Source organism: Vulpes vulpes, chromosome 15, assembly GCF_048418805.1.
Source record: "Vulpes vulpes isolate BD-2025 chromosome 15, VulVul3, whole genome shotgun sequence".
NCBI classification, from domain to species: Eukaryota; Metazoa; Chordata; class Mammalia; order Carnivora; family Canidae; genus Vulpes; species Vulpes vulpes.
In genome coordinates this window covers 69,614,613-69,639,492 of record NC_132794.1, presented here as the reverse complement: position 1 = coordinate 69,639,492, position 24,880 = coordinate 69,614,613, and the positions used below count along the sequence as shown (strand labels likewise).

General features: G+C 37.9%; 1 protein-coding gene across 3 annotated transcripts in view; it reads left to right on the top strand.

The window, feature by feature from the left end:
* Nucleotides 1-22,743, top strand: part of DPP8 (dipeptidyl peptidase 8) — a 67,025-nt gene extending 44,282 nt beyond the window's left edge. For 2 of the 3 annotated variants that reach the window (XM_026008676.2, XM_026008796.2), the window contains exons 13-21: nt 2,066-2,145; nt 5,012-5,164; nt 5,442-5,577; nt 6,856-7,001; nt 11,074-11,220; nt 12,456-12,608; nt 13,859-14,001; nt 14,982-15,093; nt 18,562-22,743. In XM_026008676.2, coding sequence (XP_025864461.1) covers nt 2,066-2,145; nt 5,012-5,164; nt 5,442-5,577; nt 6,856-7,001; nt 11,074-11,220; nt 12,456-12,608; nt 13,859-14,001; nt 14,982-15,093; nt 18,562-18,684 — 1,193 coding nt within the window. In that variant the 3' untranslated portion in view covers nt 18,685-22,743. Of the gene's footprint in view, nt 1-2,065; nt 2,146-5,011; nt 5,165-5,441; nt 5,578-6,855; nt 7,002-11,073; nt 11,221-11,654; nt 11,841-12,455; nt 12,609-13,858; nt 14,002-14,981; nt 15,094-18,561 lie in introns of those variants that run through there. The other variant, XM_072738836.1, reaches the window with a different exon arrangement.
* The last annotated feature ends 2,137 nt before the right edge of the window (nt 22,744-24,880 follow it).

Genomic DNA, 24,880 nt, shown 5'->3' with positions numbered 1-24,880 from the left:
GGGAATAGCTATATCATAGGACTAGCAAAATAAATACTGCCTCTGACTCTGTTACTTTCCTTAGCCTAATTTTTTTAGGCAGACTGGATCTTGTTATAACCAAGATGAAGAATCTCTTCATTGAGAGCCTTAGTTTGACTTGGCCCTTAGGGTGAAATTGGCCTTACCAACTCCTCTGTTGTTGATAAATTAAATCCACTTAGGAAATTCCAGAAATTTTAGTGATGAAAACTGGTCAAAGAGCTGTGAATAGTAGTGGAACTAAAACAGTACTTGGTAACTTTTAAAATCTAATACTCCAGTTGAAGAGTGTAAGAAGAACTGTTACCCCAGTTAATAGTCATTTCCAAAGCCTAACCTCTTTGTTCCCTCTCAGTTTCTCTTACTGGGCTCCTCAGTTTATCTACCTCTTCTTTCCCTTCCCCTCCTTTCTTTTGAGGCTTTTCTGCTCCAAGTCTTCCTTTTTCCTCAATACCCACTTTATTATCCCACTCCTCTACTGGCTATAATGTGAAGTAGTATTTGTTATATATATTGTTAAATAATATTTATTTTCTGGACATAAAATTTAAAGTACTAAGTTGAATTTTTGCACCTAAGAAAAATCAACTTTTTCAACCTTATTGGGACCCTAATTAAGATCCTACCATGGAATGCCTGAATGCCTGGGTGGCTCAGTGGCTGAGTGTCTGCCTTTAGCCCAGGGCATGATCTCAGGGTCCTGGGATTGAGTCCCACATCACACTCCCTGCAGGGAGCCTGCTTTTCCCTCTGCGTCTCTCATGAATAAATAAATAAAATCTTTTTAAAAACCATAAAAAGGGGAGCCCTGGTGGCTCAGCAGTTTAGCGCCGCCTTCAGCCCGGGGTGTGATACTGGAGACCCAGGATGGAGTCCCACATCGGGCTCCCTGCATGGAGCCTGCTTCTCCCTCTGCCTGTGTTTCTGCCTCTCTCTCCTTCTGTGTCTCTCATGAATAAATAAATAAAATCTTTAAAAAAAATAAATAAATAAAAATTAAAAATAAAAACCATAGAAACCCCTCTACCATCTCACCATCTCATCCTGTCCCCAGCTGTCTCTTTCCATAGTGCTGCTAGGCAGAGAAATGGTTTCCATTTTTTTAACCTCTTCCTTTGGTCACTGGCCACCAAGAGAGTCTTTACTGAGACAGAATCTCATAGAGACAGATGGGGGCATGTTGGCATTTACTGTATAAAACTTTTTCTTTTGTGGCTTTTAAAGTAGTTTGTTGCTTTTCTAGAGGAAATGCCTTGTCAACCTATTAGACTTCTAGGTCTAAAAATACAATTGCTTTTGAGTTCTTTTCTGGCTTTGCCATCAGAATCTGTTTTGCTGTTTTCACTTGATTTACGTGGATCCTTCCGTCATTATTCCAGAGTATTGTGAAGACTCATAACTTAGAATTTTTTTAACTGTAGACTTATTAAAATGAAGGTGAAATTCACATAACATTAAATGAACAACTTTAAAATGAACATTTAAACCTTTTACTCTTTTTAAAGATTTATTTATTTATTTATTGAGGAGAAGAGGCAGAGGGAGAGGGAGAGGGAGAGAGAGAATCTCAAGCTGACTCCCCACTGAGTGCAGAGCCTGTCACAGGTCTGTCTCATAGCTCTGAGATCATGACCTGAGCTGAAATCAAGAGTCAGACGCTTAGCTAACTGAGCCACCCAGGCACCCCTTAAATAAACATTTTAAAATGAAGTGGCAGGGTGCCTGGCTGGCTCAGGTGATAGACCATGTGACTCTTAATCTCAGGGTCATGAGTTTAAGCCCCACGCTGGCATAGAAATAACTTTTAAAAAATTAAAATATTTTTAAAAGTAAGATGAACAGTGGCATTAGGTAGGTACATTCACAATGTTGTGTAGTCATCACCTGTGTTTAGTTTCAGAACATTTCATTACCTCAGATATAACTTGAATTTTTTAATGTACCTTTTTGGAAAAAAAGAGTTTTATAAAAAAAGAGTTATTCATTGTTTCATTTGCTTATAGTTTGATTCAGAGTGCTGAATGATAACTATGTTTATCTTTAGGTGATTTCAAGTGTCCTGTCAAAGAGGAAATAGCAATTACCAGTGGTGAATGGGAAGTTCTTGGCCGGCATGGATCTAATGTATGCTCTTTTATTCTACTGATATGTTTGGTCAACATTTGCTGTATTTATGCAGTACTGAAAAGCAGTAGTACAACTTTATATGACCCCAGTGTTTTGACAATACTAAGTTAGGGCCTAAAAGAACTCAAGGTTTAGAAAGGAAGAATCTTAGTTTAAGTCACCAAAAAAGTAAATAAATAATAAAATAATAAAAAAAAAGTTATAAGTCACCCATTTTATAGTCCTGGTATTAGGTGTGTTCTTATTACTTAAGTTCACCATTTTCAGATATAGTGTTGCTACTTAATAAGGAAAGGGCTGGTCCATATTTTCTGAATCTGCAAAAGTTGTGAGTTGGAATATTGTTTGAAAATTATTTTTATATCTCTTAATGTCATTTCTATACATTAGAAATTGGATTTACTACTTCTGAGGTAGTGATTCTCTTTCACTTACCTATTTATCTTATCTCACAAATTTAAAATTCTATCCATCACCTACAAAGTGGCTAACATACATACAGAGTGTAGATTGATGTGGAAAAAGAGGAAAATCCACCTCTTTCCTCTTAGCTTATGGCTTTCTGTGGCAATTCAATGAATTCTAATTTTTTTCTTTTGCCTTTCATAGTACTTGTGTCTATTTGAACTTTCAGTTAAGTGGTTAGTTTCCTGAGAGCTCTAAGAACTCCATCCTTTATGTGTGTGATACATTCAGTTAAGTTGATTATGCTACCAAGATTTAATGAAAGCCTATGATTTTCCTCAAATTGATTTGGAGATTTAATGAAGGATTATATGTACTAGCTACTATAGAAGTCACTCATAGTCCCCAAACTAGTTAAGGAAAAAAAATGAAGATCCGGGTCTCAGGTTTGGTTTTGTTGGTAAAAATTTTAGAATATCATAGGTAACCATTAATGTCTAATTGCCACTGAGAGTCTGAGTCTCACATGGCCTTCTGGTTATATATCCAAAAAATATTTTTTTCCATTTAGGGGCCTTGGATGTTATTGTCATTTGAGAAGAATCTTACTGTGGAATTCTAAGTTCTGATAACAAAAAATTACACTCTTGTAACGTTCCTACTGTATAATGGTTGTATAATGGTTGGATAATACTGAGGAATCCACAGAATTGCATTTACACAGATCTGAATCTTATTTTGGCAACCTAAATGTCCTTCTATTACTTGCATTTATATGCATCGATTTTCTTCTTTATGTCCTGCTTACTTACTTAATGTGTTTGTGCCTCTCTTTCTTACTCTTCTACATCCCCTCTATCCTTGCTTTATTTTTTTTAAGTTACCTTTCCCCTCTCTGCTTTTACCAGTGACCTTGTTCCTACCCAAAGAACGGCAATAATTGGGTAAAGCTTTGAGACCTTTTTTTTTTTTTTTTTAAGATTTTATGTATTTATTCATGAGAGACACAGAGAGAGAGAGAGAGAGGCAGAGGCACAGGCAGAGGGAGAAGCAGGCTCTATGGAGGGAGCCTGACGTGGGACTCGATCCTGGGTCTCCAGGATTAGGCCCTGGGCTAAAGGCGGCATGGATCAGCTAAACCGCTGAGCCACCCGGACTGCCCCAAGCTTTGAGACCTTTAAGCCCATGTGCTCCTCACTGTTGAGGAATGGTTCTCAACATTCCACTGTTGAGGAATGGTTCTATGGTCCTTGGGCCAGCCCATAGCCTGAGCATCACCTGGGAACATTTTAGAAAGGTAAATTCTTGGGCCTACCCCAGACCTTCTGAATCAGAAATTCTGGCGGTGGAATGCTGCGATCTGCTTAACAAGCCCTTCAAGATTATTCTGATACTTCTGTCTAATAAAATAGTTACAGGAAACAAAGAAAAGAGCCATTATAATCAGGGGTCAGAAACTAACCTGTTATTTCTTCAGTTTTGAAAGGCCAGACTCCAGCTGCTAGGTCAAGAGCAGAACCTGTCCTGACCTTTTGCACAGATTAACACATACCTATGAAACTTCATGAATGTTTGTTCTGGCATTTCCTATCACTTGTATCCTTTCTACATACATGTGTCACGTAGCCCTGCTTAATCTCAACTGTGTTTATTTCTGTACCTATGTAAGCTAGAAAAATATTTTGTAATGAAGAAGCAGCTTCCTAGAGAAAATGTGGCATTTAAAAATACTTGTTTTTGGAAATGTATCTTTGTTTTCTTTTCTGTGTAAAAAAAAAAAAATGAATTTCATTAAACACTTAGTAGGCTAGTATTTTAAACAGATAATAAAAGCTGTTTATTTAGACTCTTACTGTAATTTGGGAAGAATTCAGCTGTGAGTTTACTTACAGTTTTTTTGAGTTCCGAGTGAAGACTTAAAAATCTTATCCATACTTATTTATAAAGTATACCAGTACTGAAACTGTAATTGAGTTCAGTTATTTCCCAACCGAGTAGATAAAACACTTTTGCAAGTTTGTACAAAAGACCAAAAAAGTACTGCTTAAGATAATACTGCACTAAGAGATATACAAGATTCTATAATGAGACTCTTTTTTAAGTGGGCATGAATGGTTGACCTAAGGGGTGATACAGGTATGTTTTTTCCCTTTAAAGTGTTGTCATTTTAATGAAATAACTCTTGAATTTTAAGAAAACGCACATTTTGACCATGTGCGAAACTAATAATAGCATGCAATTCATGTGTCCTTTTTCCTTGTGAAAGAGATTTATTCTTAGGTATAAGTCATAAGCAAACCAGCTCAGGTATATTAACATTGGTGGCAAAAAATTTTTAAGAGGCACTAGTGAAAGAGTGACTCAAATGCTTCTAAATGAAATTGGGAATTGTTTGTTGAGTTACTAGCTTGGCCAAGGTCCCGTTAGCACTGATTTTTCTATTGTTGTTTTTTGGCAGATCCAGGTTGATGAAGTCAGGAAGCTGGTATATTTTGAAGGCACTAAGGACTCTCCTTTAGAACATCACCTATATGTGGTCAGTTATGTAAATCCTGGAGAAGTGACAAGGCTGACTGACCGTGGCTATTCCCACTCTTGCTGCATCAGCCAGGTATTAAGTCCCTGTTGGAAAAGGGTTTCCTATCCTATAAAAAAAAAACCTTCTGCTCATGTAATACTCCTTTAGAATAATGTGAAAATCGGTGAAATTGGCCTGTCAAAGTCTGATTCTCTGAGGAAAAACTTTAAAAAGTCTACTCTTAACGTCAGCATTGTATATGGACATAAATGGTCAGACTCTTACCATACTCCTGCTCTAGCACCAGTGCAGATATAGCACCTTTTTTACTTTTCCAGGGGGAAAAAGTAATTGTTTCTCCTTTCTCTAGCATTGTGACTTCTTTATAAGTAAGTATAGTAACCAGAAGAATCCACACTGTGTGTCCCTTTACAAGCTCTCAAGCCCTGAAGATGACCCAACTTGCAAAACAAAGGAATTTTGGGCCACCATTTTGGATTCAGCAGGTACTCATTTCCCTGAACCTGATTTCAAGTAGGATTATACATAAGTACACTAAACCTGTTTCGTATGTCCACATTTCTCACTTCTCACCACCACTTGTCCCTGAGCTGCTGAGTTCCTGATTGATCCCATCCTTCCTATTCTGTCAACCACCAAGTAAGATGAGTTACCTCCCACTCTAGGCAGGAGCAGGTTTGGAAGGCCTTTTTGAAGTTTTTTTTAAGTAATCTCCTATACCCAGTGTGGGACTCAAACTCATGACCCCAAGATGAAGAATTGCGCACTCTTCCAACTGAGCCAGCCAGGCATCCCTGGAGGGCCTTTTTGAAACTAAGAATAAAACCGTCATAGTAGCAGCTAGGAATGATTTGTCCACATGTTTGGTGATTTCTCAAATGAAGATCATGTACACTGAACTAGTAAGACTCTGAGCAGGGAAGCTGCAGCCTTAGGGAATAACCACCTGGTAGCTTTCTTAACTTTTAAAACACTTGCAATGGCCATCTTAATAAAAGAACACTAGTTCTATGTGGGAATGAAGAGCACTGTGAATTATCTATTTTTTAAATGCTTGGTTTCTTAAAAAATGGAATAATTTTATGTATCTTTAATCCACTTTGTCCCCAAATCTTTTTTCCTGTTAAGTATTTTTATTCATGAATATCTGCTAGGGGATTAAGAAATTAATGCAAAGCCACAGGGTATGTTCTAATGTCCACAAGTAGAATTTGTAATATGGTGGTGATCTCTGCTTAGATTGTAACATTATCCAGTATACATAGACTTAGGATAGGTCCTGTATATCTTTGGTAAACCAAAGACTGACAGTGAGTTACTGTTTTGGGTCCTGGTTAGGCTAATTAATTCTCTAATGATCAGAAACAAATGTTTTTTGAGCACTGGCTCTGAGCAAGTTAAATTGACTGAATTAAATTTGTGCTTCCAGTTTCTAATCAGGTATATGGCTTAACCATCATCAAGTTACACTGAATCAAGCACAGAGTATTTGTATAATTTCATATCTAAATACCTCCTAGGCTCCAAGGATTATTCAGAATATTGTGTATCTACTTTTGAAATAATTTGATATGTTTATTAGATTTTGTTTTTTTTTTAAAGATAAATGTTCTTACTTAATTTCTTGCTTATCACTTGAAAGGGAGATGGTCAGTTATTCTGTGTGTGGTTATGGGTTTATGGTTTCTTTTCCTTGCTCTCAGATTGCAGAGCTCCAATAAGAACTCCTTTTACATACTCTTTTTGTTATCTCCTCCTCCCAGGTCCTCTTCCTGACTACACCCCTCCAGAGATTTTCTCTTTTGAAAGTACTACTGGATTTACGTTGTATGGGATGCTGTACAAACCTCATGATCTACAACCTGGAAAGAAATACCCTACTGTGCTATTCATATATGGTGGTCCTCAGGTGGGCATATTTACTTAAACTTTATTTAACTCCAGTATAGTTAACATACAGTGTTTTATTAGTTTCAGGTATAGAGTATACTGATTGAACAATTCTGTACATCACCCAGTGCTCATCACAATAAGTGCACTCCTTAATCCCCATTATCTATTTCACTCATTCTCCACCCACCTCTCAGGTGGGCATATTTATATACATACATCTCTATGTATACATATATATTTTTTAGAATTGTTTTTTAAGCGTCTAGTCAATTATTCAAGTTAATATTTGAGCATTACTGGGCCTCTGCTGTTACTGACTCTGGCTTATAACTCCTGTTTAGAGGGGTGCCTGGGTGACTCCCTCGGTTAAGCATCTGCCTTCAGCTTAGGTCATGATCCCAGGGTTCTGAGATTGAGCCCCATGTCAGACTCCCTGCTCAGTGGGGAGTCTGCTTCTCCCTCTCTCTCCCACTGCTTCTCCCCCTGGCTCGTGCACTCTTTCGCGTGCGTGCTCTCTCTCTCTCTCTCTGTCTCTCTCTCTCTCTCAAATGAACCCATGTTCATTATGCAGCATTGTTCACAATAGCCAGAAGATGGGAGCAACCCAGTGTCCGTTGATAGATGAATGAATAACCAAAATGTGGTATATCCATACAAATATTTTTCAGACTTAAATACGATGACAAAAAATAATAATAATAAATAAATAAAATGGGATGACATTCTGATACAAGGTACAACAAGGATAAACTTTAAAGACATTATGCTAAGTGAAATAAGCCAGAGACAAAAAAGGACAAATATTGTTTGATTGCACTTGTATGATGTACCCAGAAGAAGCTAATTCGTGGAGACTAAAAGTGGGATAGAGATGGTTAGGGACTGGGGGAGGGATAGGGAGTTATTTAATAAGATACAGAGTTTCTTTTTGAGATGATGAAAAGATTCCAGATATGGATATTGGTGATGGTTATATAACAGGGTGAATACCTAATGTCACTGAATTATACACTTAAAATGGTTGAAATGGTAAATTTTATGTATATTTTATCATAATAAAAAGTTTTGGGGTGCCTGGGTAGCTCACTTGGTTGAGCATCCCACTCACTTTTGACCTAGGTCATGATCACATGGGTTGTGGGATTAAGCCAAGCCCCTGGCCGATCTCTTCACTCAATGTGGAGTCTGCTTGAAAGATTCTCTCCCTTTGCCCCCCGCCCCACTTACACTCACCCATGTGTGCCCTTTCATTCTCTTGCTCTTTTGCTCTCTCTCTAAAAATAAATAAGTCTTTTTAAAAAGTCTTAACCAGTGCAATTAAAATAAAATTGTTCAATTGTTTGTAGGACTTATGAATACAAATACTTCTTTACACTTACTGGAATAGTTTCTTTCTCAGAATATTCTGTTCATTTTGCAGAGAAATTTCCCCATGCGACTACATGATAAAATGACTCTGGCCTTTCAACTTATTGGGAGATCATTCATCCTCTTGTTTGTTGACTGAAGAGGCTCTTTAATATAAGACCAGATCTTTTTAATAGCACACAAAGCCTTGTTAACTTTGATTAAATCTTATTATCAGTCCAGACTGTGTTCTTTCTTGGTATATATTCAGGTCAAAGTGGGAATCTGCTGATTGGCAAGAGTCACAATTTGTAACATGAAGTGAGTTACTTTGTCACTAAGTATAGCAATGTCTATAGTTGACAGAAGTGAAATCCAGGAAAAGCCAATATTTCTGATTAAAGTCATCTAGGCTTAGTTCTTTAACCTTTTATTGATAACAGCTGTGTATTTTTAAATGTTTCTTTAACAAATCCATGTTGTGTTTCCTATGTGCCAGACACTATTCTATAAATATAAATGCACAAGAAAGCAGACTAAGTGATAGCAGGACACAGGTTTTGAAGAATTGATACCGAAGGACACTTTTGAATTCTCAGTGCCAAAGGGCATTATGTTTAAGTACCTTCTTCCAGAAGGAGCAGGCCTCTGGCTGCCTAGGCACAAACACTGGCTCTTGGGGGAAATGTTCATAATAGGCAGTTGAGGCCATTTTTGTGCATGACCACAGGCAAAGATGTGAAGTAGTTTTTTTTTTTTTCTTTAGAGGTTTATTGATTTTAAAGAGAGAGCGCGAGTGCAAGGGCACTGGCACAGAGGAAGAGGGAGAGTCCCCAGGCAGACTCCCTGCCGAGTGCAGAGCTGGACATGGGGCTCAGTCCCACTACCGTGAGACTAGGATCCAAGCAGAAACCAAGTGCTAGACACCCAACCAACTGTGCTACTCAGGAACCCTGAAGTAGTTTTCTTTAAATATGCATTTTTGTGTTCTTTGCCTAGTACTTCTTTTTTCAGCTCCCTCCTTTTTTGCCCCTCCTCCCAAGAGATAAAGGGAAAACCTTGTTAACTATACTGGAATTAATTTAAAAACTTTTTAAAAAGAAAGCGAAAACTTCATTCTCCTATCTCCATTTTTCATTCATTCATTCAGCAAGTAGCATTGAGTTCCTATTATGTACAAAGTACTATTCTAGGCAGTGAGGATACCATAGCAAACAAATCAGACTAATGTCCCACCTTCATGGAGCTTAATGAGGAAAATAATAAATGACTAGACATATAAATGATACAACTTAATAAAATGGATGTGCTTTAAATAATTATTGGGAAAGAGGATGGCAGAGAGACTAAAAGGATAATTCTGATAGGAAATTCAGGGAAGGTCTCTGAGAGTACATGAGATGAAGGAGTGAACTACATTAAAGATCTGAGGGAAGAACATTCCAGACAGAGGGAACAGTAAATATCAAGGTCCTGGGGATTAGAATCAACTAGGAATAATAGATAATAAAGTTAGAGTATAGTGTACAAGTAGGGATTTGTTATGAAAGGACTGGTCAGAGAAATAGCCAAGGGCCAGATAATATAAGATCTTAAAGGCAATGGTAAGGATCTTCGAATGAGATCTAATCTCTACCATTGGAGGGAGCTAAGCTATAAAGTCTTACATAATTTGCATTTTAAAATCATCCATCTACCATGTGAATAGACTATAGGAGGACAAGAGTAGAAACAGGAAGACCAATTTGACAGTTGTTACAGTGATACTGAATATCCAGAAATTCAAGAAGAAAAAGATTACACACATACAGCACACACACCCCAGTAAATGCTCAGTATGCATTCATTGCTTGAAGAAGATGTTGATTCTTATTTAAGTGGCTGATTTGGTTTTCCCATTGGTTTCAGTCAGAAAAAAACTTTTCATTTTGGGGGGCGCCTGGGGTGACTCAGGTCTGTTAAGCACCCAACTCTTAGTTTCAGCTCAGGTGGTGATCTCACAGTTGTGAGATTGAGCCCTGCCTGTGAGATTGAACCCTGCATAGAGTTCCATGCTCAGCAGAGCTAATGATTTTCTCTCTTCCTCTTCCTCTGCCCCTCACCTCACATGCTCGCTTGCTCTGAATAAATAACTCTTAAAAAAAAGCAACTAAATTTTTCTGCTACTGACCAGGGACAACCCCCAAAGAGACAGAGAAGAAAAATGACCTGATTTATCCTCGTCTCTGTCATTTGAATGACACAGTTCTTTGGGGGTAGCAGTAATGATTTTATTAATTTTTCAATGGGGCAGGTTAAATCTTTTGTCTCATATGTAATGAATATCTTGGTTACAGTTTTAAAGTCTGTAGTTGCTCAGTAATTGCCCTGAACCTTGAGTGTGAAGTTGAAAAAGAAGCAACATAAACATGAAAAAATTTAAGTAAGTTTAAAAATAAGTCGGGGACAGGGGAAACAGGGAGTTCGAATCAACAAGCACAAAATCTCAATTATGCAAGATGAGTAAGTTCTAGAGATCTGTACAGCATTGCCTTGTAATTAATGATACTATATTGTACGTTTAAAATGTTGGTAAGAGGGTACATCTTGTGATAAGTGTTCTTGCCACAAGAAAATAATTTCATCTTAAAAGCAAAATTATACCAGAAATTCAAGCTTTCTCCTTTTCATAGTACCCTGCCTCTTATATTTTTTTGTATCACCATATAATAAATTTCACTGAAGTTGTATTTCTTCCTCAGGTGCAGTTGGTGAATAATCGGTTTAAAGGAGTCAAGTATTTCCGCTTGAATACCCTAGCCTCTCTGGGTTATGTGGTTGTAGTGATAGACAACAGGGGATCCTGTCACCGAGGGCTTAAGTTTGAAGGCGCCTTTAAATACAAAATGGTGTGTGAGCATACAAACATTTTTCTTTTAAAGACATTTACATTTTCTGATTTATTGCTTGATGTGAAATCCCAGAGAGTGAGTTGGGGAAAGGGGCTGTGAGTGAGAGAGACAGAGAGAGAATGTGTGTGCCTGCCTCTGTGTGTCTGTGTTAAGAGTACAGGGATGGGAGGGAAGATACAGCTTGATATTCACTAGGCTAACTCACATCTACCTGTCTACCAGTATATAACTTTGGGGAGCTGAGATAGAACCAGTTTTACACAGAAAAACCCTCTCTATTTTGTATGTCCAGCTTAGTCAGAAAGCAGCACCATAGTTTTCAGCATCCTGTGACCTATTGAGAGGAATAAATGAGATTTGTTCTGTCCTCTGTGAAGAGAGAAACCAACTGGTTAGTGCCTTCCTTGTGACAAGCCTCTTTCTCTCTACAGGAAGCTTTAAATGCTACCTTTTAGAGATGCCCCATGTCCTTTCTGCTGCTTTGGGAAATGATGAGAATCCGATGTTCCTTTTACACAGTAAGGCAGTTACTGTGTTTGCCAGTGTATTGGACATGCTGAGTAAGACATGGGATTTTCTCCCACACCCAGTTCTTTGACCTTATGTTGTATTCTCATGTAAGTTTTTTGGTTTTTATTTTTGTTTTTGGCTCAGTAAAGTGAGATTGTGTGCACTGGCAGGCCTAGTAATACAGACAGGGTGGTGATTGTAGGAATTAGGGTTTAATAGGTCTTTAAAGAAATAGCTTGTGTTCAGTTCCTAGAAGTAGATGATGGGGAAATAGGAGGATAAGACCTCAAGAGTAATTCCTTCTGCTTTACAGCATTAAGTTTTAAAAAGAAGTAAAATTAGTCAACCACTTAAGGGGGCTAATTTTTTGTCTTTGGGTATAGGAAGGCTTGTTACAAGGAAAATGCTGACCTCTTAGCAGACAACAGAACAAATGGAAAGAGGAAATACCCATATAGCAAGAAACAGTTTGGGTCTCAGGAGGAAAGAACTTTGTGACTAAGTGTTAACTAAACTCTAGGGTTGACTAGCAACAGAAACTATAGGCCTCATCTCTAAATAGACTTTAAAATTTTTTTCAGGCAACAGAGTCTCAATTGATAATGAATTTTTTTTAAACTACAGTTATTTTTAGTAAAAAAACATTTATCAGCTTTAAAAGCACTCTGATAATGAGACTTCTATTCATCAGAGTCAGTGAAATGTTCTCCCTTTTTTGACAGGGTCAAATAGAGATTGACGATCAGGTGGAAGGACTCCAGTATCTAGCTTCTCAATATGATTTCATTGACTTAGATCGTGTGGGCATCCATGGCTGGTCCTATGGAGGATACCTCTCCCTGATGGCATTAATGCAGAGGTCAGATATCTTCAGGGTATGTGACTTCCTATTGTACTTCTTTTTGCAGTGGGGTAGAATTTTCTATAAATTGAGGATATGAGAAAGTGCCTATTTTCTAAAGGTTTACAGAGTTGCCAATGTTATGAAATGTTAGGGTTTGTGTATCTAACAGTCATGTGAGATAATAGATGTTATCTTGTCAACTACTGATAGCCATGTGAGATATCTACTATCTATATTAAAAAACACTTGTCAACTTGATGACCATTTGTTGGCTATTTATAGACATGCCAAAGATTATGGAAGATAGTCATAATTAGTAAAACACACACATACACGCATATTAGATTATAGTTAATTATTTAGTTGCTGGACTGCAAGCTCAGAGGGCAAGGATTTGTGTGTACTGATATATCCTCAGTAGCCACGCACAATGCTTGGCACATAGTAGATCTTGAATCAATCTTGATTGAATGAATAACATATTAAATATATAAGTGATGGTTATGATTTTAGAAACGATTTCCTACAAAAATTTGCTGGAAGGAAATATATAAAGATGCTAAAAGTGTTAAGAGAATGGCAGTTATGAAATGGTTTTTTTGGTATTTCAATAACATGATTTTATCTTTGGGTGAAAAATAATCTTAAGAATAGAAATGATAGGGTTTTTGCTTTTGTATGTATATTCAGATAGTCTTTATAATAATCACAAAATAAACTGAAAACTGCCATAATTTTCATAGGCTTGCAGTCGTCAAGAAAGTAATTAGAATATTTATAAAATTGTGTGTGGGAACCTTAAAATGAGGAAAGTGTTTCGTGCTTAAATATATTTCATTCACTGTTAAAAATTCTGTATTGCCAATAGAAACCAAAAAGAAAAGGAAGAAAAAAAGAAATGACTGCTTTTTCTATATAAAGCTGACACTTATCACACCTTTTTCCCCCAGTAGCAGGAATGAGTTTACACTGAGGCATTCATGTGTTCTAGTTCAGTCTCCCCTTTTAACAAAGGGGCCCGTGTGTATATTTCATCTAGCCCAGGTTAAGGGTTTGGTATGTGGCATGGCTGTGGAACATTAAGCTAACTGACTCACAAAGTATCAAATTCTTGACCTTGGCACTCCACTTTGATTTTCTGAGTTGCCTGAGATCATGTATGCCCTAGTTGTAAGGCTAAAGCCTAAGGATAATTTTAGCCTATAAATTTGCAGTTACACATTCTTATTGCTAGCCATTCTTTTTTGGACCACACTTAACTGTTGCTGTTGTCTTATGTAGGTTGCCATTGCTGGGGCCCCAGTTACTCTGTGGATCTTCTATGATACAGGCTACACAGAACGTTATATGGGCCACCCTGACCAGAATGAACAGGGCTATTACTTAGGATCTGTGGCCATGCAAGCAGAAAAGTTTCCCTCTGAGTAAGTTCAAGCTTTAATATGCTTGGGTGGGTGGGTGGCTTAGCAGTTGAGCGTGTGCCTTTGGCTCGGGGCGTGATCCTGGAGTCTCGAGATCAAGTCCCATGTCGGGCTCCCTGCATGGAGCCCTGCTTCTCCCTCTGCCTGTGTCTCTGCCCCTCTCTCTCTTTGTATCTCTCATGAATAAATAAGTAAAATCTTTTAAAAAGTAATAACGAAAACTACAAATACTGCAAAACCAAGACTAATATTTTATAGATTCTCAAATAGCATAGCTATTTCTCAAAGCTAAATTACAGGCCAGTTCTTATAATTTGGGTTTTTTAAACAAGGTATGTTTGAAGCAATTACTGTGCTGAAAGAAGTTTAAGTACATAACTGTTTCAAGGTAGAAAAAATTCTGTTTCTGCTTAAATATATTCTGTAGATAATGTTTATGATTTTCTTTCCCTAGGAAAATGCTATGATTATTGATATATGCTAATATCTTCATAAGAAATTGAACGCATGATTTTCATTACGTGTAGTATCTGGTTACTGTATTACAAATTTATTATTGAAAATGTTAAATTCTTATTTTAATATGACAGTACAAAGAAGTTAGCTTTATTATTCACATTAACTATTATATAGTTACATGTTTTTATAAAATTCTATTGTATATTATATAACTATATGTAGTTCTATACATATATAATTATAATATTAACAAATAGTTATGATTAAAGGCCTTAAGCAGTTTTCCTAAATATTCTTTTTTTTTTAAGATTTTATTTATTTATTCATGATAGAGAAACAGAGAGAGGCAGAGACACAGGCAGAGGGAGAAGCAGGCTCCATGCTGGGAGCCCAACACGGGACTCTATCCTGGGACTCCAGGATCGCGCCCTGGGCCAAAGACAGGCGCCAAACGGCTGAGCCACCCAGGGATTCCCCCTAAATATTCTATTTTGCCTAATCCTCTAATATTTCCATTTCTCCAGACCAAATCGTTTACTACTTTTACATGGATTCTTGGATGAGAATGTCCATTTTGCACACACCAGTATATTACTGAGTTTTTTAGTGAGGGCTGGAAAGCCATATGATTTACAGGTGAGTTCTTCATTTTCTAATTGAATTACGTGGTAATTAGTGATTGATTACTTTGAAATATAATAACTATGGAGTAAGGCTGAGTTTTCAGCTGTGACCACTCTCTGCTTAAGACATCTGAAGTCATAGGCATAGTTAATAGTGCCTCAGTTGGGTAAAAATTAAAATTCTGCCAAAGTTGGGCTTAGAACTAGCCTGTTGGATTCTATGACTTGTGTATCTGTAGCTGTTTTCAGTTTGTCATCATGGAAAAGATGACAGGAGTCTATTCAGTATCCTCCTTTGCTTTTCTTCTTCCCCTTGGAAGGGTAAGGAAATGCTACTTGATATCACTGTTTTAAAGGATTTGTAGGACCTGATTGACATTGGAACAGAAAGCCACAAATTAACTACCTCCGTTGCTCTATTATTCAAAAAAGTGGTTTTAAAAGGTAACCTGTTCATTTCTTCCTCCTTTGTACTTCTTTCACAGATTATGTGCTCATAAGAAATGAAAAATACTACTTTTTCCTCTTTTATGTTTCAGTTGACATTTATGTAGGTAAACTGAGCTATTTGTCTAGCAGCAGTTCTCAAGCATTTAGGTCTCGGGACCCCTATACATCCCAAAGAGCTTTCATTTATATGGGTTGTGTCTGTCAGTATTTCTCATAGAAGATATTAAAACAGAGAAAGTTTGGTGTTTTTATTTTTTAAGTTTATTTACTTATTTAAGTAATCTCTGTATCCAACATGGAACTTGAACTTATGACCCCAAAATCAAGAGCCACGTGCTCTTCCAACTAAGCCAGCTAGCCATCCCTAAAGCTAAGAAAAACTTCAGATTTTTTTTAAAAAATAATAATAAACTATTACATGTTAACAAAAATAAGTTTTTGTGTAGGAGAAAAGCTATTTTTCAAAACAAACAAAAAATACTGAGAGAAGTAGCATTATTTTTACATTTTCATAGAATCCCTCTAATGTCTGGTTTAAGGAAGACACCTGGATTCCCATATTTGCTTCCACGTGCAATCTGTTGGGAAGTGTCGTTTTGGCTAAAGTATACAGTAGTTTCCCATTATGTACAGTTTTGCTTTCTGAGATTTCAGTTAACCCACAGTCACCTGTAGTCCAGAAGTAGACAATCCTTGGGGCACCTGGGTGGCTCAGTTTGTTAAGCGTCCAACTCTTGGATTTCAGCTTAGGTCATGGTCTGAGGGTTGTGAGATGGAGCTCCGTGTCAGTCTCCATGCTGGATGTGGGGCCTGTTTAGGATTCTGTCTCTCCCATCTGCCCCTCCCATGCTATGCGCTTTGTCTCTCTCTCTCTTAAAAAAAAAAAAAAAAAAAACAGCAGATGATCCTCTTTCTGACATAATGTCAGTAGCAGCCTAACGCTGTATCACAATGCCTGTGTCATTCACATCATCTCATCACATAAGCACTTTATCATCTCATATCACAAGATAAGTGAGCAGAATACAAGATATTTTGAGAGAGAGACCGCATTCAGGTAACTTTTATTATATGTGTTGTTATGGTTGTTTTATTTTATTATCAATTATTGGTTTTAATCTCTTGTGCCTAATTTATAAACAAAACTTTTTTTTTTTTTTAACAAAACTTTATCATAGGTATGTACGTATGGGAAGAAAACAGTATCTATAGGGTTTGGTACTATTCGAGATTTCAGGCATCCATTGTTGATCTTGAGTGTGTCCCCTGTGCATAAGGGGGGACTACTGTATGAAAAAAATTCAGTCTCACGGACTATGTAGTTAAGAAAGGGGAGGAAGGCCTCCTGGGTGGCTCAGATGGTTAAGTGTCTGCCTTTGGCCCAGGTCATGATCCCAGAATCCTGGAAGTGAGCCCCGCATCGGGCTCTCAGCTCAGCAGGGACTCTTTTCTCCCTCTGCCTTCCCCTGCTCATCCTCGCTCGCTCTCCCTCTCTCTCTCTCTCTCACACACACACACACAAATAACCTCTCTCTCTCTCTCTCTCTCTCTCTCTCTCTCACACACACACACACACACACACACACAAATAAAATCTTTTTTTAAAAAAAATGAGGGGGGAGGAATACTTTAGAAAATTGTGGATATTCTTCTTTTTTTTTTTCTTTTGGATATTCTTCTTCAATACTATACCAAAACTGGACAGATCTTAGTTTCTTAAAGGTTAGTTTTAGTGTGGAATCTGAAGCCATAACCTATAAACATTTCATACTAAGTTACATTAAAATCTGTTGGGTCTTGAGGCAGCCCCGATGGTTCAGCAGTTTAGCGCCGCCTTCAGTCCAGGACGTGATCCTGGAGACCCAGAATCAAGTCCCACATCGGGCTCCATGCGTGGAGCCTGCTCCTCCCTCTGCCTGTGTCTCTGCCCCTCTCTCTCTCTTTTCTCTCTGTGTATGTCTCTCATGAATAAATAAATAAAATCTTTAAAAAAAAAAAAAAAAGGTTAAAAAAGAAAATCTGTTGGATCCTGTACTTCAAATGGATCTTTTACAAATACATTGGTCATCTGTGTGATATCAGTCTTCTCAGTATTGGCTCATTTCATTATACAGTATTTTTTAAAATCACATATATTATCTCTAATCCCATCAGAAAAGTTTGTAAGTATGGGGAAGCTCATTGACCTTGTAGTGGTAGATACAAATTTTCCAGAGTTCTAATTTTTACTTAAAAGCTCAAAATTTGTGCTCTCTTTGGCAACACATATACTAAAAAGCTCAAAATTTATCATTGGCAATAAATATTGTCAGTGTTATCCTTGAAGTGACCAGCTTACTTCCTTCATTTTTGAGCACATATTTACCAGATACCCAAATCTGAATCACCATAGTTGTCATCATTCTTTCAAGTTGAAAATGTGAACATTACAGTTCAGCTTATAACTCAGTTGCCTAAGTACTTTTCCTTGAGATATCCTGTAGCAGAATTGCTTTTTGCTTTCTTCCCATTTTGTCACCATAGAACATTTTAAAAGGGTTAAATTCAGGGGTTGCAATTTAAAGAACTTTTGTTTTTTACTACAAGTGTGTGGTGATGAAGAATACTGTAACATCAAAAAAAAAAAAAAAAGAATACTGTAACATCTAGGACAATTTAATGTCACATCCTTGATTCATGCTAAGGCCCTGGCACTTTTTTTACCCAGCATTGCTTTTGCGTTATTGATAAAAACGCCAACACAATGAATGAGGCAAATTGTTCTGAAAGTGGTTTTGACCTTGTGTTCCCTTGAAAGGGCTTCTGAGGACCCCAGAAGTCTGTGGATCACACGTGGAGACCTAGTGATCTATAGATAAATCCTGTAAGCCTGAGGGTGAAGAGAGGGGCCTTTATACTGGATACGTGTGTGTAATATCTCGGAGAGGCTGTGCTCCAGATCGTTAATCCCATTGAAACTCTGTGGAAAACATTGGAAGGAGATATATTACTAAATTCTCACTTTTTGTGTTTTGATTTTGTTGTTGTTAAGATCTATCCTCAGGAGAGACACAGCATAAGAGTCCCTGAATCTGGAGAACATTATGAACTGCATCTTTTGCACTACCTTCAAGAAAACCTTGGATCGCGTATTGCTGCTCTGAAAGTGATATAATTTTGACCTGTGTAGAACTCTGGTATACACTGGCCGTTGAACCGAATGAGGAGGTTTAATCGATAGAAAACATGGAATTGATCATCACATTTTGGTACCTGCCACATTAACATCTACTTCTGAAAGTATATTTGATGCCATGCAGGCATCTACAGCTTGTGGATAGTAATCTAATCCCTTAACCACACACACAAAATTGAATGCCACACTCTAAAGGACCCAGCAATACCATGAGAATTACTGAAAGAAATAAGACATTAGCGCCATGTATCCATACTACCTTATTTTCACTTCTTAATAGCATTATAAATCTCATGGACTTAGTGTATTTTTACAGTATACTTCTGAGTTTGTTAAACTATGATGATATTAGTGATTGGTTTGGTTCAATTCCAGAAACTCTGACTAGTTACAGATTTGATAGCACTTAAGTGTAATTGAATAGCTTATGCTTCATTGCTTGGGGTGTATCCAGCATGTTATGAACTAATCACTATTAAACCTATGACTTAACCAGTCATTAATGATTTTTCAAGGGTAATTTAGTGGCCTCCTAAAGACACTTATTTTGTTTCATTCAAGCTCTGACCAATTTTAGTCAATTTCAGCTGTATCTAGTATAAATAGTTCTCTCTGATGATATGACAGAGTGGGTTTTTCCTTTCCTACAAAGGCAAGTAACTGTACATGTAGCATGGTTTAATTAGTCTTACAATATTAATAATTACAGGCAGGAAAATTTTAATCAAATGGTTAGAGCTTAAATATTTGCAGGCAATTTCTTCTCCTTTAAGAAAAGGGAAAAGTACGCATTTACTTGTACTCTTCGGAAAATTTAGTGGTGCCAGTTTCCATTGGGTATTTCCTTATTGAAATGTTCCAGAGTTTTAGGGTGATGGAAGGAAAAGTGGTAGGGTGGGAGATACCAGGGTGTGGAGAATGACAGGGAGATGAAAAGGAGAGGGTCTGTTTAAGAACTAAGTAGAAGTAAAGTTTGACCAAATATCCTCATGAAAAAGTTTGGGGGTGAAATTTAAACTGCTAGGACATTAGTAAAGGAAACCAGAATGAAGAAATCACTGTCTTGCCAACACAGTGACAGATGACAGACTAACATTATTCAGGGAGGAAAAGTTCCTTAGTTACTTTTCTAATTCTCATTTTTTGTTATTTTCATCTTAATTTTGGTAACCTTATAAATTTAAACTTTCTTTATCCTTTTTAAATTATTTGAGCATAATTTAGATTTTGTGAACTTAAAGAGGTATCTAGACTACCTCTTTACCATAAACTGATCCCTGGCAAGCCATGGCTCTATTTTTAAGTGTTCAAAGCCTCTAAGCAATTTATTGAATGGCCATGACATTTTTCTGGTTTAGCCCTAGCACTCAACTGTTCAAGGAGCTCATAATGTCATCTTAGAGTTTTGGGGTATTACTGGGTCACATTGCTAGCACAGAGAAGGCGTCTGTGAGTTTGACCCTTTTTATCACAAGCCTCAGTGTTTGGAAAGTTGTTACCAGTACTTTTAAACAATGGTCTAAGAAAAATTGCTTTTTTTCTTTCTCACCACTACAGAGAGGGTAGATTTCTCCTACAGAGAAGCACAGCCTCCAATAGTAAGGGTGATGATATACATCAGAGGTGAATTCATCATTGAGGGCCAGGTGGCAGGTGAGGGAGGTCTAGAAATGGCAGGGTGACCTGGTGGTTCTGTCCTTGGGAAGGGGATTGGGTTTTGCTGTTTGTGTATTTATACTGTATCATAGGTACCACACTTTTTCTTATTATCTGTGTATGTATTGATTTTCTTGTTTATGATATTTTCCCATGCCAAGGTTTGTTTATATTTTTTTCAATGTTAAATTAAATTGATTTGGGTAATTTTTCTTCCCAAGAAAGTATTTTCCCCCTTGATTTAAGTATATATCTGACTATCGAAGGTGATTTTTGTGAGCTGGTTGGCCTCCAGGGATCTTTCTTCTTATGATATGCAAAATGGAAATGGTATAGAGTGGCTTTTAGGCATCTATTCATTTGAAACCTCTTACCCGTTAATGCTGTTTCTTCAAAATGGCATCCCTCATTTTACCAAAACAAACCTTAGAGAACCTCGTGTACTCTTGAATTCACCAGTGTTTTCCTTCTGCATCTTGCGGGTCCTTTCTTCATATCACAAGGAATACCTCTGTTATAATTCCCAGTACATTAAATGCCATTCTCCTTCTATGGGGGAAAAATATGTGACTGAATTCACATGCAGAAAGACAGTTTGAGTTTCATTTTAAAAACTGATGTGGAAAACATCATAGTCAATTCAGGCAATCAGTAGAAATCTCACTAAAACTCTTTGTACCCTGTCTACAAATAACATCTTAAAAGGCTAAGAGTATATAAAAGTAGCAACACTTTTGGTAAGAGCCAAAAAGCACTCAGTTAAACATCAAATGGGGTGGTTTTTGCAGGCTTGATAAATAGATGTGCTTGAGCAGCCATCAACAGGTATAGTTGCTTATCCAGTATTGAGCAGTGGGACTCAATCTAAGATTCGTCTGGGATGCTTATTACTAAAGGAAATGTAATCTTGAACTTACTCTTAGAAGTTTGGATTTGGTTGATTGGGTGGAGACCAGGAATCTGCAGTTCTAACAACCTTTCCAAGGTGATTCTAAAGTTGTTTGTGGGCTACTTTCACAAAGTCCTTCGTAGAGCATGAAATTGGATTGAGAAAATAAAAGGTGATTTTTACACTGGACTGATTTACAAACACCTAAAGCAATAGCCAGTATAGCTGCTCATCTGTGATCACTGTTGGGCTTTTCTCACTCTGAAAGAAGCAGAAGGTATCATGGACTATGTATCCTCTATGTCTGGAGATTCATTTTGGAATGAAGGCTGTTCCTTCAATACTGGTCCTGGCTCATTTCAAAAGCCTCATATGAGAGGTTGAAGTCACAATGCATGCATTACTTTTTAAAAGAATGAGATCTAGATATTGATGCTTACCTTTTTTACTACTTGTTTTATTCCTTACAGAAGGTGTATCCCACCTGTAACAATTCTCTCTAGGTGGAATGATTCCTGTAAGATTTCTCATTATTATAGAATCTTAAATTTTTCAAGCTATTATATCTTTGATATAATCTAATGTTCTTGTTGGTTAGAGGAGGAAGCTACATATAGAGAGAGGAGAAAATATAGCCATGGCCATGTAGCCAGTTAGTGTTCAGTTGGTACTAGATTCTATCCAGATGTCCTGACTCATGGTAGTTAAATGATATGTAGAAAAGGCAAATTTTTAAAGAAGTATTTATTAATATATTCCTATAAAACATTTTAAAAATAACATAAAATGGTTAATTTTTCCATTCTAAAGTAAATGCTAAGCATGCTTATTAATGAAGCAGTACTTCTAATTAGTATATGACATTCTGAAGTTAATTAAAACTGTTACACTAAATGTGTCTTCCTAGTAGTGGGGGATTTGGGATATAGAATAGAGTGCTTGTGTAAGCCTGGGAGCCTAACTTAGAGCTATTTGAAATAAGAAAAGAGACATGGCTATATCTAAACTAAGATTTTAAGGTGAGTGTCCATTCCCAGCAGACATGAAGGTATAAGGAAACTCCCCTGACTCCTGCTTTCCTAACCTTACCCAGCCTCACCCATCCGTCTTACAGCCTACAAGTATGGAGACATGTTAGTGCAAGGTGCTGGCTCCTGCTTTTCTCATTTTGTCAAGAGGCAGTTCTACGTAATCATTTCAGAAGTCCTCACAGAGAGAAAAAAGTAATATTTGTATGTTTATTTTTGAATAACCCAAATACAAATTTACGTTGTATTCAGCACAATTGGAGTTCAGGTCTTTAATTTTAGAACATAAAGTGCCTGCTGTTTTAAGCATTGACTTGTATAAAAAGAATTGCATGTCTCATTCCAGTAAGTTAATGGGTTTTCTCATTTTCAGCTACATGGCTTTTAATCATGTAAAGTGAAACATTAGTTTTGTTGCATTTTATTACAGGTTCTTTGTTGCAATAAAGATGCTGCTAAAATTAATTGATGTAAATGTTCCTTCCCTCCTATTTGTACAATCTCCCCTTGATTAGTGGTAACTGTGGAGTGATAAATACACATAAACAAGGTCATGTGCTTGCCACGGAAAAGGGGAGACTGCAGAGTGATTACATGGGGTTTCTAGTATAAACACTAGCCACCAATGCATCCAGACCGACGGGGAGGTGTGCAGGGAACTCTTCTGTGCCTGCAAGTGGTTCCCAACAGCCAACAGTTTGCACTGCGGGGGGTGGTGGTGCCTGGAGCCAGTGATTAGCAAGTCCTTCTGGCAGCTGGGGGTTTCTCAGGGATGCCACTTGGAGTTTCCAGATAGTAGTCTCTGCATGCTCCCTGGGAAATTGCAAGGAAGTTCAGTGTAATACTTTTTTCAGAGGTTTCTTTGACAATTCTCTGGTGTGTTGAAGCTGTACTGGAGACGGGGAGAGAGAAGCAGATGAACCCCTCTAAAACTAGTAAACTTGGGGTTTGTCTGATAATCCTTCCAGAGCAGGCACTTAATCTGGATTCTCTAAGCCTCAGCAGTGGAATGCAAAATATTGCATGAATGAGTGGAAGTGCCTTCTGGGGAGAAAAGCTTTGGCTTTATCAGATTCTCAAAGGAAGGATGATCCCCCCCCCCAAAAAAAAATTTTTTTTTAAGATTTTATTTATTCATGAGAGACAGAGGCAGAGACACAGACAGAGGGAGAAGCAGGCTTTATGCAGGGAGCCTGACGCGGGACTCAATCCCAGGTCTCCAGGATCATGCCCTGGGCTGAAGGCAACACTGAGCCACCCGGGCTGCCCTTTTTTATTATTTTTAATGCCCCTTTTATTTAAGTAAACTCTGTCCCCCAACGTAAGGCTCTAACTCAAAACCCCAAGATCAAGAGTCATGTGGTCTACCGACTGAGCCAGTCAGGCGCCCCAGGGTCTTAAATCTTTATTTTGTGTACAGAAATGATTAGAAATAAAGATGATCTTTGGATACCTCGATGGCTCCGTTGGTTGAACATCTGACTGGATTTCAGCTCAGGTCGTGATCTCAGGGTCTCTGGGTGGAGCCCACACTCAGTGGAGAGTCTGCTTCTCTCTCTCCCTTCCTCTCCCTCTGCCCCTCCCCCTGTTGTCTCTCTCTCACAAATAAATGAAAAATAAATTTTAAAGATATTTAAACAGGGCAGTGCTACAGTGGAGTACTTCCTAGCATTTTCACCTCATGACACACACGGCATTTGTATGGCCCTCTGGGATACACTGAAGGCGCACTAGGTTACCTATTGCAGCAGGGAGTGACCAGTGAGCACCCCCCCCCCCCGCCCCCGGTTCCGTATATCCCATTTACGGCATTATGGGGGAAACATAGACTACCTTGGTCTCTTTTTTTTCCTCCCTTAAGCTTATTTTTTTAATCACTACATCCAAAACAGGGCTCAAACTCATGACCCCAAGATCAAGAATCACATGCTCTTCTGTTGGAACCAGCCAGGTGCCCCTTCCTTGGTGTCTTTAACTCAGCCTAGATCTGTTGCTAACCAAAAATCAGGTTTTTGGGGTGCCTGGCTGGCTCAGTGTGTGTGACTCTAGATCTCAGATTTGTGAGTTTGAGCCACATGTTGGATGTAAAGATTACTTAAAACCTTTCAAAATTAAAAAAAAAAAAAGTCAGCTTTCAACCTGGCCATAAGCATCTTGCAAATACTGTGCTGGAGGTGCAGGCATCCCAGTGGCTCTAGGGCTCCTATATACCAGAGTCCTGTCAGGGCTGGTGCTATGGCCGTGAAGCCAGTAGACTTCTCTTTGGCCTAACCTCTCTCACTCAATGGTTGAGGAAACAGTGATTGATCCCTTGGTGCTTTAGGGAAAACAGAGGTGAAACAACTGCAGTATGAAAATCCCATGATTGTAGTTTTATTTGGGGCTTGGAATGGTTTCAGGAACTACCAGGATTTAAACGTTCGTCAGCCTAGTTCTGTCCACAGCTCTGGTGCCCTGCGCTTGCTCCCCTGGAAGAGGTTCAGCACCCACTGAACTGGATTAGATGGGCCTCAGCTCTGACTCAGCTGAGTTGTTGAGTTTGCTGTGTGTTCCTTTTTTTTTTTTTTTTTGGTGCAAATTTAATTTTATTAAACCTTACAAT